General features: G+C 47.9%; 8 protein-coding genes across 8 annotated transcripts; all 8 read right to left on the bottom strand.

The window, feature by feature from the left end:
* Positions 1 to 58: 58 nt before the first annotated feature.
* TbgDal_VII6420 (hypothetical protein, conserved) lies at positions 59 to 1,201 on the bottom strand (the record flags this gene model as incomplete). The annotated part of the gene is made up of 1 exon (XM_011776726.1): positions 59 to 1,201. The coding sequence occupies one exon, from the start codon at positions 1,199 to 1,201 to the stop codon at positions 59 to 61; it is 1,143 nt and encodes a 380-aa protein (XP_011775028.1).
* A 470-nt stretch (positions 1,202 to 1,671) lies between these two features.
* Positions 1,672 to 2,292, bottom strand: TbgDal_VII6410 (hypothetical protein, conserved; the record flags this gene model as incomplete). Its single annotated transcript, XM_011776725.1, has 1 exon — positions 1,672 to 2,292. The coding sequence occupies one exon, from the start codon at positions 2,290 to 2,292 to the stop codon at positions 1,672 to 1,674; it is 621 nt and encodes a 206-aa protein (XP_011775027.1).
* Positions 2,293 to 3,237: 945 nt separating this feature from the next.
* On the bottom strand, positions 3,238 to 4,257 carry TbgDal_VII6390 (hypothetical protein, conserved; the record flags this gene model as incomplete). Its single annotated transcript, XM_011776724.1, has 1 exon — positions 3,238 to 4,257. The coding sequence occupies one exon, from the start codon at positions 4,255 to 4,257 to the stop codon at positions 3,238 to 3,240; it is 1,020 nt and encodes a 339-aa protein (XP_011775026.1).
* Positions 4,258 to 4,967: 710 nt separating this feature from the next.
* On the bottom strand, positions 4,968 to 8,504 carry TbgDal_VII6380 (hypothetical protein, conserved; the record flags this gene model as incomplete). The annotated part of the gene is made up of 1 exon (XM_011776723.1): positions 4,968 to 8,504. One exon carries the CDS (start codon positions 8,502 to 8,504, stop codon positions 4,968 to 4,970), a length of 3,537 nt encoding a protein of 1,178 aa, XP_011775025.1.
* Positions 8,505 to 9,053: 549 nt separating this feature from the next.
* TbgDal_VII6370 (arginine N-methyltransferase, putative) lies at positions 9,054 to 10,226 on the bottom strand (the record flags this gene model as incomplete). The annotated part of the gene is made up of 1 exon (XM_011776722.1): positions 9,054 to 10,226. One exon carries the CDS (start codon positions 10,224 to 10,226, stop codon positions 9,054 to 9,056), a length of 1,173 nt encoding a protein of 390 aa, XP_011775024.1.
* Positions 10,227 to 11,824: 1,598 nt separating this feature from the next.
* TbgDal_VII6360 (dihydrofolate reductase-thymidylate synthase) lies at positions 11,825 to 13,408 on the bottom strand (the record flags this gene model as incomplete). The annotated part of the gene is made up of 1 exon (XM_011776721.1): positions 11,825 to 13,408. The coding sequence occupies one exon, from the start codon at positions 13,406 to 13,408 to the stop codon at positions 11,825 to 11,827; it is 1,584 nt and encodes a 527-aa protein (XP_011775023.1).
* An 816-nt stretch (positions 13,409 to 14,224) lies between these two features.
* TbgDal_VII6350 (hypothetical protein, conserved) lies at positions 14,225 to 16,261 on the bottom strand (the record flags this gene model as incomplete). Its single annotated transcript, XM_011776720.1, has 1 exon — positions 14,225 to 16,261. The coding sequence occupies one exon, from the start codon at positions 16,259 to 16,261 to the stop codon at positions 14,225 to 14,227; it is 2,037 nt and encodes a 678-aa protein (XP_011775022.1).
* A 29-nt stretch (positions 16,262 to 16,290) lies between these two features.
* Positions 16,291 to 16,605, bottom strand: TbgDal_VII6340 (hypothetical protein, unlikely; the record flags this gene model as incomplete). The annotated part of the gene is made up of 1 exon (XM_011776719.1): positions 16,291 to 16,605. The coding sequence occupies one exon, from the start codon at positions 16,603 to 16,605 to the stop codon at positions 16,291 to 16,293; it is 315 nt and encodes a 104-aa protein (XP_011775021.1).
* Positions 16,606 to 16,859: the final 254 nt, after the last annotated feature.

Below are 16,859 nucleotides of genomic sequence, written 5' to 3'. Positions count from 1 at the left end.
CCCCCCTTGCCAGTTTCGTCGAATTTAGCTTGTTCCTGTAAATGGCAACCCTTGAAGTTCATGTTTCGTCGCCCTCGTCAATTTCAACGGGAGACGGGAGCGCATAGAGACTCCGGATGATGTGTCGCTGCTCTCTCCCCAGTGTCACTGCCATGACCCCGTCCTTGGGCCATGCGTTAAGACACTCCTGCAACTGTTGCAGACGCTGGACGCAGTTCATGTTTTGAGGGATCTCTTGGGCAGGACGCGGAGGAACCGGCGCGGATGACTCCTTTGAAGAAACGTGAGGCACCTTCAGGGACTGTAACTCTTCCGTGATATCCTTCTCACTTTTGGTGTTTATCCTGTCTTCCGGTCCTGTGGGCAACGTTCTGTTGGGAACCTTGTGCTCTGTGAGAGCTGCAACATCGTTGTCGGCAACCCCTTGAACCTTTGCTAAGCCAGCGACCGATGACACCTCTGATAATTTCAACTCCTTCTTTTCATCTGGTTGCACAGGCGCTTCTTTGAGGCTATACAGCGCAACCTCCACGTGTGAATCCCGCACAACCGCATCACTGCTTACCACCACACGCGTCGTCACCGGCTGTATGACGCCAATAACGTGTTTCCATCCACACTGGCAAGGAACAACCTTCTGCACACGTCGAGCCGTACCCAGTGTGGTACTAAATTCTAACAGAACAGCGACCTTTGGGGCCGCAATGCTATAGGAGTCGAGGTTTTTAATCCAAAAAACGTAGGATCCATCCCTAAGCACTACCGTGCGTTCAAACGGTTTACTACGCTTGATTGTAAAGGAATTGCCATTAGCCAAAAGTACCGGATCCCCAAGGTCAAATCCCTCCTTTGGTGCATGTTGACCCATCTGGGTTAAAGGGAGAAGAATGTTATCCTTTTTGGCCCTGACAACTTCGCACCGATCCATACATTCTTCCATTTTTCCCTCGCAGAAGGCCGTTAGGCGACGGCTATTCACGTCATCATTCCCCATGACGGTGCGACGCACATGGTTGATTATTTCAGCGCCAAGAAGATAGTCGTTTCCAACCCTCTCATACAGACTGCACAGGTTGGAAAGCTCACTGCGGAGCTTATTATTTCCAACTACCTGTTGCTGTCTACAGTCCACTTCCAATTCAGAAGCCCGCGTCCTTTGCAGGATATTGAGGGCTTCCGCTAGGAGAATCTTCTGATTCATGGTGACAGACCGGCAGCTTGAAGATAACAAAAGCAAAGGGAGAAGGGAAAGATGAGGGAACGCAATTGAATAGCTGAGTGCGACATTAATATTGTTATTATTATTATTTATTTATTTTTTTTTGGGGGGGGGGATGAGCAGTTCCACAATTTGATAAAGCTAAAGAAGTTTCTGACCCGCCTTACCGGACCCCATGAGCACAAACGAGCGGTCGAATAATCATGCGCAGAGGTATATATATATATATATATATGTGTGTGTGTGTGTGTGTGTGCGTTTTACCTTCTAGAGATGTCGCTGTGGGGACGGTAAAGCGGCAACAACCACCCAAGCTGTGAATTTTCACTCGTTTAGAGTGCAACTGACAACCTGCGGTGATAACTAATCGTGTCGATGGGAAATCATAAGCAGCAGAACCACACATACAAAAAGGGCAGACATTTCAAGGCTACAACGCACCACCATCTCCATTAAAGGAGTTTGAAATGACCTGTTACACGGTCTACAAGTGAATCTGGGGCAGGTCCCACAGCCAGCACGGTTTTGCTCCCCGCGGCAATTTGAGTTCTTCCCGCGTCACGGATTACAGCATGTGGAATTCCCTCACGCCTGGCGGCTCTGTAGGCTTCCATTAGTTGCTCTTCATTTTCACACTGAAGAGCAACTTTCTTGCTGCCAGCAAACCTCCATGCATCATACCACGACACCCACCTATCTGCACCACTCCCAACGCACATTTGAGATGCAGCAGGGGAGTAATGATCACTGTTGCCACTGTAACCATACGTAGAACAGCTGTCGTTGCGGTTAGCACCATTATCACTGCGCCGACTTTGCACTTCCTCCATGACGGCAACGGCCGCGTGAGCGCACTGCGCAGCAATTTTCCCCGTTCCCATTTTTAGGTCCCTGCGCACAACCAAAGTCATCTTAAGAGGCTCACCGCAACAGGCAAAAGCATTTGCTTGCCGCATCTTTGAGCGCACGGAGAACTGAAAAGGACATCCCCACCGCATTAAAAAAAGTGCCACGAATACTCCTGTTCCGAACGAAAGAACAAATGAAGTAAAATCAAAACCAAGAGGTGTCATCCGCCTGTATCCCTCCTTTTGTGGCCTTCAGCCTTAAAAGGGTCGGAGATCCCTTTTCTCTTCGTCACGACCCCCCCCCCCAAAAAAAAAAAATTAGTTCCCTTGCTTGTCCCTTATATTTATTTTATTTTTGGTTTGTAGAGCTTCCACAGTGTAAACTTGACACGTGACCGAGGGCCCTGTGGTTGAGTTCCTCACCGGACCGACTTTAGGAGACAACACTTCAGCTCTTTTTTTCTTTTTTTGAGGGGGCCGTTGTCGCAATACTGAGAGCTGATGGCCAACGTACGGCAAAGTATGCCGCGGACCGGAACCAACAGGTAGCTGGTGCTTCCCCCGGCCTCGCAACCAACGCTCAATTCGATCCTGATGTCCAATTCAAACAGCAAGATAAACAAAAGATGAAAAAAAAAGGGGGAAGGGAAACCGCAGTAATAAATAGTTGGTTTGTCTTCTTACTCAGGGAAGTTCACATGTTATTTTCCCCAACAAGGCTCCACTCACACAAAACTGATGAATTCTCAACTTTGAGAAGAGCACGATGATCCGGTAACAGAGGGAAGAAGCATCGAAGTCGACCCGATTGCGGCCTCGTGTCTAAGGACGCAAAAACACACGTATAATATAACGAATTCAAAAACAGCTACTGATTTTCCTCATGCTCTCCCCGCTATTCCGCCCTCTTTTATATCTGACACCACAGTCAATCTTCATATATAAATCTTGAAATGGCAACGTGCTTTCGTAGGAGCCACCCTTTCCCCACCGACGCTATCAATGCCAACATGATAGTGCCGTCCATGCAGGAAGCGCTGCCATCACTTGATTTCTTCCTGCAAAATACGGTGTAAGGGATCATAGTGCCACGTAGAGGTGACCAGCGTCACCAGGGAAAACAATGTCAAACACTCGTGTGGGAGCGATGTGCGTCCCCCGCACCACCGCTCACTTTTCCCTGTGAAGAAAAGGAATCAACACCTCTTCAACAAAAAAGGATAGCCCCTCCTGCGTGTCCGCTGTGGCAACCGCATAACCCGTGTGTCGCAATGTCACCTCTACTTTCAGTTGAGGTTTCACAACAGTTGGACATTTTGTCGCTGCGTTTCCGGTGAGCACCTCAACCGCCTCACCACCGTCACTTCCTCGTTGAGGTGTCGCTTTTGTTTCAACCTCTGTTTGCGGTTGCCACAATGATGAAGCCATACTTACTCCTTCCCCTTCCTCTGACTGGAGTCGTTTAAGAGACGATAAACGTACCTCTGGATTTACCTCCCTGTTGTGAGGCATGGCAACGAACACACTTCCCATGGGTATAACTGACATCATCTCACTAGCGAAGAAGTTGTCAGCGTCCCGCTCATCCCCCTTTGATGTTTCCTCCAACGCACGCGCTTCGCACCAAGGCGCCGGTTGCTTAAAATGGCATGCGATGCGCAATGCACCTTGATGTTGCGAGCGAATGACAGTGTGTTTGGTGATCGCAGCCCACCAGCGACCTTGTCGACCCTCAACTCCATTCGCAACAGCGGTGGCGATGTGGTTCTCGAACCATTGAACAGATTCGTTGGATGTATCGATTCGAATTTTCCCTGTTACGCCTTGTTGCTTAAGGCGGAACATAAACTGGAAAAATACAATAGACTTACTACCACACACAGGGGTTGGCAACCTCTGCTTTACGTACTCGAATACGTAGTCTGCCACAGCGAGTGCGTTGTCTACGGTGCTGCTGCACACCAGTCGAAGAAGGCCCTCAGTGTTCAAAGACGCAACAACACCAGCGCACACTGACGAGCCAACTTTTAGCAACGGAAAGCGCAACAGGCATCCGGTGGCTTCCGAAGCTGCATTGCGTGTCAGCTCCACATTCCACGAGCGGTTGAAAAAGTCAAGCATATCTATGGGACCATCGTGCCTAATAGAAATATCAATAAAAACGGCTCCAACCCTTCCCCTCAAAATCATGGAAGGCCAATTAAAACACACACACAGACAAACTTTCCCGTGTGCGGTTCTTTTCTCCCTCTTTTTTTTCCACAGTTTTTTTGTTGTTGTAAAAAGAAAATGTTACGGAGAGTGTACGCCGGTATGTTAAAACGAGTGCAGAACGAAAGGGGGTACAGAAAAGAAAAAAATAGCCACAAGGTACCGGCATTTTACGGGATGGACACAACTGTAATTTCGAATGATGTGCTGCTTACCAAAAGTTATGCAACACAGAAAGGCTGACAAACAGAAAGAATCACGCAAAAAGGGGAGAACAACTCACTGATGGAAGTACGAAAGATGTGTCAAATCCAATTACAGCACGGCTCCCCGGTAATCAGTTACCAAATGTTTAACATTAACACACACACACACACGAATGATCTGGTGCGGTGACTACACCGAAAAACTCTTTTATAAAGTTACCTTTTTTTGCGCGTAACAGAAGTTATCATGAAAGATACACGCAACTGCGCAGTGTTACAGGTGCTTTTTGAGCTACAAATATGCGAAAAGAGAAGCTACGAAGGTAGCTCACGCCCGAAGAATGTCACACACTATATCCAAAGTTGCATGTTTCTTCTTCGCGTAGCAACGTTGGGCACATCTCAAAGCAACGAGGTTGAGAAGGAAGCAGTTTACTCACCTTCTGAATGTAAGCATCTCCCCCTGACCGTACGCCAATAATTCTAGAACCCCAGCTCCTCACGAAGTTCTTCTACCTCCTTTTCATATTCGCGCCTCCGTTCCTCCCTCGCTGCCTCCACAGCAATATCGATGCGTTTACGTGTAAGGCGGCGGCGTCTCACCCTAGCGGTACCGTTAGAATTTTTGCTGCTCCATAAAAACTTTGCACTCTTTTCCTCTTCACGTGTTGGCCAACGGGGAGCATACATCCATTCCCCAATAGTCCACTGATGCAGCCTTTTGTGGGCTAATTTAGAACCAACGCAGCGCGATGGTACGGTTTCCTCAGTTGCCCAGCGCCATTGCGGCTCAGCTCCCACTGTAGCCAGGCTTCCCAGTGCAGCTGTAGCATTCAGCGATACAATATCTACAACTTCACCACCTTCGTCATCGAAAGGAAATGTTTTGTGAGACATCCATCGCCTTCCGCCACCGCCATTACTTTGCACAAGTTCCTCATTTTCGTAAATACAAACAATTTCCTCTGCAACCAGCTTTGCCATGTCTGCTTCGAACGCTACTCGGAGATCCGCCAGCTCAAAGTTGCAGCGATCTTCCTCCTGTATATCGAGCAACCACTGGGGTGGTGCTTTGCTCGCAAAGCAGGAGGCGAAATCAAAGACATATCTTTCGCCGCGTACATGCTTGAGTTTGTGCTGCAAACTTCTGTAAGACCGCATAAATCCTGCGGAGTGAGTGCAGTCACCAATATCATGTAATAGCGGGCGACCAATGAAGGCTTCGAAGGGAACATGACGCTGTTTCTCATGTGGGGGTTTTCCTCCATGAAATCCTGATGTTTTGGTACGCGAGCGCTCCTCCTCAACGATATCATTTAACTCCGACACAAACTGCATGTAAAGTTGGTTGTGTGTATCAGTCCACTCATATGTTATGGCATTGCGTTGCAGAGGTTCGGCTGTTGAAGCGAGTTGCTCCACCCGCACCAAGGTCTCCACACTGAGAACACAACTTTGAGTTCCATGGGGGCACCACTGATTTGAAGAAGTGAGAAACTTCTCGCGCTCCCCTGCCAAGTAGGCTCTGCGGGCGCTATCGTCGCAGCTGTCGACAAAATTTTCACAACTAAATGCGTCCTCCGTTACTGAGGCGTCCACGCTGAATACGGAACTGGAGCTCCGATTCATCCCACGACGTTTGCGGCGGCGTGTGATTGCGCCTCCATTTGTATCAATGTCAATCGTCACCGCACTGAGGGAACGAGTGGTGAGCTTCTCGTCATCGTTTTCTAAGGGAGGGTGCGTGGGTTGCTCTTGATGATGTTGAAACGCTTGTGAAACCGACGATTGTTCCAGTTCGCTTTCACCCGTGATGCTCCACATAGCCGACATTAGTGGTCGAGCGATACCAAGACTGAACATGGCTCCAGGAACAACTACCGAGCTGAACCAGCCACCAGCTTCTCTGTCCTCTGTTTGATCTCTTCTTGGTTCATCCACAAGTTTCTTATTCACAATTTCTTCTGTTTTTACTTGCCATGCAAATGGAAGTTTTATGGAATATATATCTTCATCATTCCCCATATAGAGAAGCAGTTCATTACTCTGCGGCGCCCACAGCAACTGTCTCACACGCGAGTGATTGTCTTTCTCCTTTTTTCCAGTCTGCGTTGTGTTGACGTTGGGCTCCGCAAGTACCATGAGAACAGTAAAACAATTACCAGGATCTGCAGGTGAAAGCAAAGGAGTCCTTGTAACAGACACGGCTTCAGTGCTACTCTCCCCCGTAAGAAGCACCTGCTGTCCCTGTCGTCGGTCATCGCGTGGCACGAGCGGGTCAGCCTTGCCCTTCTCGGCTTCCGGTTGCTCCACTTCGTCAAGCCATGCGTTCAACATCGCTTGTTCCGCTGCTGAAGTTAGTGCCTCCGGCTTGATAATGGGGTCCAGCGGTGGTACTTCTTCACCCGTAGATGAGGTGCTGGCGGGAGGCTTTGGACGTTCCCCAAGTAGCAAAACGACGTCATTGTCGGTGAGCGCGGCGAAGCACAGCCAAGACATCGACTTGTCATGATGAAGTACGTGACGACCAAGAGGAACAACACGAACAAAATACTCCCGTTGCGTTCGCGCACCTTTCCCGCTTCCATCCTTGTCCTGATACACACGGTTAACGTGCAATAGCTTCCCTGAGCAGCCACTTACGCGCCAGAACCGCAGACGGGGTCGACCAACCAAAACAGAAGATGGTAATCCCGAGGAGTACGGAATAGGCAAAAGAGCACATCCGGCATCACAAACTTCATCTGGTGCGCACTCACGCACGATAGGGGTTTCACACACCACCAAGGCGCGGTGTGTTATATAGCTGTACAGCACACGCAGTTGGTAAACGTGCAACTCTGCTTGGCCTGCGGAGCTATGAGCGTGGGACGATATAAACAAACTTAATAAAATTGTTCCTGGTGAAGGCCCGCTCCAATTACTGCAATGATTGCATAGGACCTGGCATGGGCCGACGAGACAGACATTAGAGGCTAGCCCGGCCTCAAGCCGATACGGGGTGTCTGCCTGTGAGCCTTCGTGTAAAGGCTCTTGCCGCCCTTCATTAACGCCATTGCTACGACATGCCGGTAAAAGCGTAAACTTACCTTCACATAACAACTCCTTCGGTGGGAAATCAGCGGCTGCAGTCCCATCGCTAGAGGTAGTGATGGCGTAGCACATAGTCAACTTCGTTGCGCGATCACGTTCCACATCAAAAATGACCACCTCACCAATTTCATCAACACTAACCACAAACGGTTGGTAGCGCCTGCTGTCCCGATTTGCCTCCATGGCGACAAGCGCAAAGTTCAAGGCAACAATACGGTTGTTAGAGTGCAGCTCGTGGTGAAGGAGGAAATTCGCCGATGTACTTAGCACACAAACACTATAGCGTGTCCTGTCACTCCCACAGGCCGCAGCGATGTACCGGTTCCATTTGAGAGGTATCACCTCACCGTCGTGAAACACAGATTCGGCAGCGACACAAAGGTACGCGTCTTGCAGCTGGAAGTGGCTTCGAAAGTCGACATTTTCCCAAAGTCCCGTGCGAATATCCACCATATCTCCACCATCTTCAGCACCTCCAGCGGCACAGCCCCGACGACTCGACAGATGAGAAATAGAGGTTGGTATGATGAACCGCTGACGAAACACGTGAATACCGTTACGATGCGCTGTTACCAGCGGCCCCCTAGTTGCGCATACCGAGCGAACCCTTCGGTTTGGGTACGGCTTCAGCACAATATTCATTGGGTTGTGTTGGTTTGGGAACAATGGCACATGATCACTACAGCACTTCCCCCCGCTTCGCCTCCACCTTCCCACACTGCGACTGCCAACACCGCGGCGGAAGGAGCGGGAGTTTGGCCGGTGTGCTCGAAGTGATGGACTCGACGGGGATGCGTTCGGCGGAGAAGGGGATCCATTACATCGTCCCCCGCTTCTTGTGCTATCTGTGCTCGTTATGGACTCGTTGTCCGTATCCGCAGCTCGCTCATGAAGCTCTAGAGGCGAGATAGAGAGACTACTTTGCATGCTTCATTGGAATGCAAGACTCAATTATTATTATTATTATTTTCGTAGTGTGTGGAGTGGGAGAGTGAAGAAAGGATAGGGGACATGACAGACAAAGAAATCAGCAGTTGCATCGATCAAATCCTGCTTAGCGCCCCAAGTCGTATTGACATGTGTATTCATTTAACTGAAGGTTGTCGAAGACAAACGAGGGGAATGGAAGCAAATGCAGTGCACCTCAAGACGGATTTGATAACTTTTCTTTGAGCACACATGCATGCACACAAACACGCACCTTCTGCATGAAACCCAGAAAAAATCAGCATCAAAAAACAGTGTCGGCTTATCAAACTTGACGCACACGGTTCACCCTCATTTCCTTTTCATTTTCCCCTTCTTGTGAATATGAGCCACGCCCTTCCTCCAGGTCAGGTTGTTTTGCCCTCGCACTCAGTCATTTCACCGTTCCCACTTTCGGGGCAGAGCTGCATGTGAAGAATCACACGGTTCACCCTCATTTCCTTTTCATTTTCCCCTTCTTGTGAATATGAGCCACGCCCTTCCTCCAGGTCAGGTTGTTTTGCCCTCGCACTCAGTCATTTCACCGTTCCCACTTTCGGGGCAGAGCTGCATGTGAAGAATCACGCGGTCTCCCGAAAAATTACACTCAAAGTTGTAATTCTTTCCCTCGGTGAATACAACCGGTGTGGGCAGAGGGCCGTTAGAGGCGTCCAACAGCTGAAGCGCCTGACCCCACTGCATATCACGTGGGAAGTTGTTGACTGTGTCTTCCGGGTCCGTTGACATGACAAATTCATCGTCGGTAACTTTCCAGTAGAACAACATTGCATGGGCCGTTCCACTCTCTTTAGCCACAACGTCGAAGTGCTTTCGCCGAGAAATATCGTTCCGATTCGAGGAGCTAAAGTCGACTCTGAATAGCTCTATGGGATCGCTTAACCTCCTGAAGTTCACACTGTTCATACGGATACCGTAGTGTTTAGCAAAGACAATACTCACGGTATCCTGCAATGTCATCATATGCTTCAGGTCCAAGTCACGCCAGCCCGATACAGATGAAATACGGTGAAGAGCGTCGCACTCGATGGGGACGGCGTATTGCGTTCCAAACTGTGGAATTATTTTCGTTGTTGGCTTCAGTAACCTATTTCTCACATCCACAACATAATCTAGTGCCGACTCTCCAAGCATCATCGTTCCAAATATCTCCGACAAAAGAACATCCGGTGGTTCGGGTAAGTGCTTTGGTTTGAGCTCTGTACTCATCATATGAAGAACCTTTACCTGATGTTCCATATTATTAGCACGGATGTTCTCACGTGCCAACTTCGCCAATTCTTCGCTTCCCTCCACTGCAACAACCCACTTCGCACCAAGCTTAGCGGCCATGAGAGACAGTAAACCTGATCCAGCACCAATCTCCAGTACACCAGTTTCTGGAGTCACATGTTTCTTCAAAACCTCATAGTAGAAATTATTGCGTTCCTCATCATTCATCATTGCGTAGTGGAAATCATTCACCGCTTCAATGAGGGAAACTGGTGTGTGGCGCAGGCGGGCGGGGACCGGTATATTTCTATCGATTCGGTTAACAAAGGCGTCAGGGGGACGGTAACCGGACACACTGGCGAGAGTGGCTCCAGGAGGAACAAACCCAATTGTGTTCTGCAACGCATTGTCGTTCTTGTCCTTCTTTTGGTGGCGGTGCTGCTTTGGGGGCATCTTGCACAAAAGCCCTTGTCACTCCGTGTGTATTGCGCAGTCGGCAGTGAGTGTGACACGTTCAATTACCTCCACCTTATGTTTTTTATGTTGCGTTTCCTGTTATGGTTGCTTTCGATTCGTTCCTCTCCGTTACTTTTTTACCACGGTTGCTACTTATTTTAGGTGACTCGGTGAGGCTTAGTAATTAAAATTATACTTAAAGACACAACACGACCACCCACTATATCGTTTGTAGTGCCGCGCTCTTTTTTTTTTTTTGAATCTTTTCTTTTTTAAATTCTAAAAAACAGGCGAGGGAATAACTAAGTGTGTGTGTGTGTCTGTGTATGTGAACCTGTCTGCTAGGTGTCCGTCCACTTTGAGACTAAACTTATTATTATTACTATTATTATCGTTAAACGTATTATTAATGCAGACGCTGCCGCTGTTGTTACCTCAGTTAATCACTCCGCGTACGTATAGCTGTAAAACAAAAGTGTTCGAGATCAAATACGGTATTTGTGTGTACGTTAATCCCACTACTAAAGTGTGAAGGATATATATATATATATATATGTGTGTGTGTATATATGTATACTAATGTATATAGCCGTTTCTTTCTGCCCCCTTTTTTTTTAAAAAAAAAAGAAGATCCGGAAAAAGTAAGGACAACGTACAATGAAGGTCAGAACGAACACGCGGAGGAACATCCATGTCAGCAAACCAAGTTGTCAAAGTCATATAGCATTATGTTCTATTCACTATTTTCCCGATCACAGAAGATTGGGAAGACAAACAACATAGGTAACATAGGAACCAGAAAAATGGAAGGGAGGTAAACAAATCCCCTCATGAAAAGTGGCAGTAAAATGAACCACAGCTGAATATAATAGGCGGTCAGTGACTGCTTAAATAAAGAAAAAAAAAAGAAACGTAGTAATTTGAAGAATGAAAGGAAACTTTCCTGTTACATTCAGCGAATGATGGATAAGAATACACGCTTACCTGCCCTAATACTCCCCTACGACCGCGCGCACACACACACGGGCATACATATGTATACACCGTCATTAAGAATCCGCATTCTCCCACCCGTCTATAAAGGAAAAAAAAAAACATCTATAGTACTCTCATGAAATACATGAGAGGGGATTTGCGATACGCGTCCCCAAGAAATCAAATGAATCTGTGCAATCGACAACTCCCGTCACCACAGGGCGCGGGAGGTGCGGGCCAGAGAAAGGAGAAATTAAACCATGATATATATATATATATATATATATATATATATATATATATATTTTAAAAAAATGGAAGTAGTAACGAAAAACAATAATGACAAAGGAACATCATTTACAGTGAAAGAGGGGTTCGATCTATGTATGTCACAAATGTGAAAGTTGTTGTAAATAATAAAAATCAGGTGGGGACTGCACTGGGTCCGTTCGCTCCAAAAAATGTATCGACACTTGTGCAAACTTTTCGGTCGCCATTAGTTTTAGTTGAAACTACTCTCCCTACAACCCGGCAGCGTAAAACAACATCTTCAACAATTGCTTCCATAAACAATATCGCGCCCGTGTTCGCAGAATCATTCTCAGCATTTCCACCCATTCCTATACCGCCATCTCCATAGAAATTACGGGGTACGGAGAATAATCGATGACCTCTATATCGCTTTCCTGAAAGTCTTCCAGGAACTCTTTGTCTTGTTTGAACACGATGAAAGGGAACGGGCGGGGCACGCGTTTCAATTGCTTCCGACACGGCTCCACATGGTTACTGTAAACATGTGCATCGCCAAGGGTGTGCACCAATTCGCCCGGCCGAAGTCCAGAAGCTTTTGCCATGAGGAATGTAAGCAGTGCATACGAAGCAATATTGAAGGGGACGCCAAGACCCATATCACATGACCGCTGGTACAACATGCATGAGAGTTCCCCATTGCTCACGTAGAATTGCGCCATCATGTGGCATGGTGGGAGCGCCATGCGTGGCAAGGCGGCCGGATTCCAAGCTGTACAAATCATGCGACGGTCATCCGGATTCTCTATCAATGACTTCACAATGTTTGCAATCTGATCAACACCCTTCCCCTCGGAATCCACTTTGCAAGAAATGTAGTCGGCACCAAAATGCCTCCACTGGAAGCCATAAACAGGTCCGAGGTCCATCTCATCATAATCAGTCAAGCCACGACTGTCAAGGAATGCTCGTGAGCCATTCCCATCCCATATGTGAATCCCCTTGTCGCTCAGCAACTTTGCATTTGTTTCTCCCCGAAGAAACCACAACAGCTCTTCACATACTCCACGCCAAAAGACACGCTTCGTGGTTAGTAATGGCAGGCGATTGTTGCGGAGAGAGAAACGCATCTGGGCCCCAAAGAGGGAGCGGGTACCAACACCCGTGCGGTCACATTTCGTACATCCCTCATCAATTATGCGGCCAACGAGATTTAAATACTGCTCCTCTTCGCTGTTTCGGGGGACAAGCTTCTCAAACTGATATTTCTTTCCGCCAGCTCCGGTTGATACCCGTTCGTCCGTTATGCTTTCCCGCACCAACTCAAGTCCTTCCAGGGTCTTTGTCCCTGCGGCTGGGATGTCAAAGAAAACGCTACACGAATTTGAGGCTGGTCGGACCACCGTCCGGTGGATAGCTTGCAACACATTAACGCATGGGGCACAAAGGGCTTGTTTATATATAGTCCCGCCACCAATGCAAAACACCGTTTCGATAGAAGATGTGTGCTCCTTACTTACCAACATCCGAAGTGCGTCTTCAAGCCCACCGTTCACGGCAACCACATCATTCGCAGCCTCCGCTCGTTTGATGGGATCAGGGATACCAGCCAACAACTGTTCCTTTGTCGCACTTCGTGACAGCACAACATTAAGGCGGTTAGACAGTGGACGGAACTTTGGTGGAAGACTGTCCCATGTTTTCCGCCCCATCACAACAGCATTCCGTTTACTTGGCGATGGCTTTACATTTTTCCCCCGAAGGTTTGTCGTTACCCTTCTGAAGTATTGCATGTCCTCAGGTATTTCCCAGGGGATCGTACCACCGTCCCCAATCCCACCCTTCTCGTCCGACGCTACAACAACAGAGAAGGGTCGCAGGGGAGGGCGGGAAATTTTCCCCGCCAACTCATGAACAGGAATTTTCTTGCGGAGGATACGCGTAAGACTGAGCATGACCCCCTTTGGTATTGCAGTTGCTGAAGCGTAAGGGATGCCCTAACGAGCAAATGAAGTTTACCTCTTCCCACGTGTGTATGGCAAATGATGTTTTTACCACTTCACACAAGCACACACGTGAACAAACGCAAGTTAATTTCTATGTAAATTTCGATTAAGCCTATTTTTTTTTTTTACCTTTCACCCTTTCTCGTAAAGAATTTCCCGTGTTTCAGCGTCTGTCCTTAAACTTTTGCTGAACGTCGGAAGCACAAACTGAGTGTCGAAGCGATCGCGTCCGACGATTTGAGCAGACTTTGTAAAATCGATATGTCTCCCAAAGGTTAAAAGAAAGGATATGATAATAGTGGTACAACGCGTAACCAAAGTCAAACACAAGAAGGAAAAGAGAACACTTTAAATTCGACATCTCTCCCCACCGTTAAAAAAAAAGTGCCAAAACAGCAACCGAACTTCTCACATATTTATCACGGCACCGCAGAACCCTCAAATGAAAAATAGAAAAAAAAAACAGACACAGACACATGCCCCTTGCCACCCCAAAACATGAGGAATTCCTTCGAGTTCCTCACCTGTTTTACATCAGTGGCTCCCTATTTCCCCTCCAGCACATCTCCCCCTTCTCTTTCTCTTTGCACATCACTTTCCCACGACGAACACGACGCATTGTTTTGAGGTCAAATGAAATATCACTTATTGTCAAGGACCTGTGCGCCAGAACAAGTAACGGATACACCGCAACTTATTCCTCCCCTGCTCAGCATGTTCCACACTACCAACTGACATTCTTTGAACACTGTTTTCCTTTCAGCACTACGTTGCATGCGCTAGTCTGCATCCTTGATCCCCTTCCCCATTAAATATCGGTGCCCGACTCAGGTGAGCCCACTCTTGACGTGTCCCCAACAATAAAGCCATCGGTAACCCGAGGGACATGGCAATGGAAAGTAAGCGAGCATCGGGATTGGAGAGTGTGTTGTCGCTCGACAGTTTGCGCGCCATCCAATGACACAACTCTTCAAAGGAGATTATCCCACTGCGTGAGTTGTTTAACTCACGAAAGCACCGTTGACTGCTAGCCATCACATCCGCCTTACTTTCGTTAAGCACATCGCTCCTGAATTTGCAAAACCCCTCTGAACTCAACGACCCATAGGTTTCTACGATACAGTTAAATGATTGTGTAATAAACGCGATGCTCTCACGAGCGCACGGAAGGAAAGGGAAAACAGTGGCTGGAACACCAAAGACCTCTTCGAGCAGATTCGAACCACCCGGCGTGAGCACTGCATTGGAGAAATCATTTCGATGTTCAAGGATGAACTCACAGATGTAAGGAAGTTCCTCTAGTATGTTTTGAAGGTTTTCACACGGATTTGATGAATCGACTTGGAAGGAAACGTTTCCACTCCGACTATGATCTTCACGCCGGCTTTCAACTGCCTGTTGGAAAACCGTACAGTGCGGTGTGTACTGTTTTCCAAAACGTTCAGATAAAGCACCTATGAAATCCAACACCATCCCATCGTGGTGCAAGAGGACGGCTTGCGCTACCACCTCATCCACAACCCTTGAATAACAAACCATTGGATCACCGTTGGCGGAAGCAACGTCAATTACGTAAAGCATTGCAGTCGTCAGCACTGACTGGCGGGATGCACGCCAAACGCCTAACGGATTTTGCCTCAATTTCTCCAGTGGGCACCGGTTCAACCCCTTGGGGGGCACGAGGAACAAGGTGTTGAGAAGTGCCTCACGAACAGCAGTGTGCGTTGGTTCGTCTTTCTCCTGTACACGATTTGGCACGCTACAGCAAAATGCCGGGCCAACTTTTCCGCTAGAGGTGCTGTCGCCGCACACCAATAGAGATGTGGAGAAGAGTACGGCATTGACATCAATATTTTCACCAAGGTTTTGCGTTACGGCGGTTTCGTGTCCTTGCACCCGCAGCTGCGACTGAATGGTGATGCTTCCACAAGATGGAGTAGACTGTAAAGTGTCTTGCAGGCTACCGAAAGTCGAATTCGAGGTGGGTCGCGATGAACCCCCTAAAACCATGGCACCCTTACCCAATGTTAACGATGGACTCGACGAAGTCAATCCACTTCGTTTGCATTTTTTCTGTTTCTGCTCCCCCTGGGTGTTCAGCAAATGCTTATTCTGATATTCACGGGTTTCTTCTTCAATCCGGGGCATACAATACAAGACTTCGGCGGCATGTGTGCTGAACACCAAACTGTTGTTTGCTTGTGCAGCGAGAACCCTCATAACGAATGGAGGAATGTTACGGCAAAAGCGCCTCTCGGGAAGCTTGATGCGACAAACAAGCAACTGTTCCACCTCAGCTAACTGCTCAGATCCACCAACGCGCCTTTCCCTCTCGGTCACAGCAGTGGTAGAGAAGGGGGAACAGTTGTTGTGTCGCCTGTAGTCTTCAAGTGGGCCTACAACAATTTGAAGTTCTCCACTAAGTTCTGGTACTTCTTCTATAGCTACAGAAAAAGTTATACCCAATTGCTTCTGGTGCTTGAGAAGTAACAAACGGTATATCTCTGCATCGCGAGATTTAGCCGTACGTATAGCAACCACCTTCTCAGCAGCGCTGGTACGCCCTAATTTCTTTAAAAAGCGACGAAACATTTCAACGCAGCCGAGGGAATCCTCCTTGTTTCGGAGGCGCTTTGGAGACCCCAATGGAGTGTTGTTTCTTTCACAGTTTCTTCCGGCAGCCAGTTTGGTTGGCCGGCCCCATAATGTCCCTTTCAATAGAAACGTAAACACTGCAGCACCCAATCCTATAGCGGCTAACCTTGCCGGAATTGCCAACTGCACGCCACAGGGGCGGGACATGCCCTTCCCAACCTCTATACCTGAGGCTTTCACTCACAAAAAGATATTAATACAAAATATCCATCGCAACAAACAAGCAGAAAGAGGGGGTGGGAAAGGAAACGATATGTGTATGCATGTTGAAAACACATGCGGTAAAAGGGGTCGACAAGATTAACGTAGCAGTCAAAAAAGAAAAAGAAAGAAAAACAGAACCTTAAGCAAACGTTAGCGCACCATCCCACTAAATCACCTGAAATGTTATTGTTTTCCACAATACCACACACTTCACAATCCCACTTAATAAATGAAATTACGTACAGGAAGGGGAGGTTTCCCGATCTGGGTGATGTAGACGTTACCATTAATACGCGGGTGACGTAAGATAGGAAACGGGGTAGGGGGGGGGAACACAAATGGACACTTTCTTCTTCCTTGAGAAATCTGGCACGATATGAACGATACACACTGAGGAAAGCAAATTGCAAACTGTAAAATAAGCGGGATACGCTCACCCCGGAAGAAGATAAAACTACACCAACTTAACCCCCGTTTTCCCGCACTCTTATTTCACTATTGTTTGCCTCTCTTTAAGTGTCTCGCTAGGCCAGAAATGTAA

This window comes from Trypanosoma brucei, chromosome 7 (assembly GCF_000210295.1).
Source record: "Trypanosoma brucei gambiense DAL972 chromosome 7, complete sequence".
NCBI lineage: Eukaryota > Euglenozoa > Kinetoplastea > Trypanosomatida > Trypanosomatidae > Trypanosoma > Trypanosoma brucei.
This window is presented reverse-complemented; position numbering and strand designations above follow the sequence as displayed.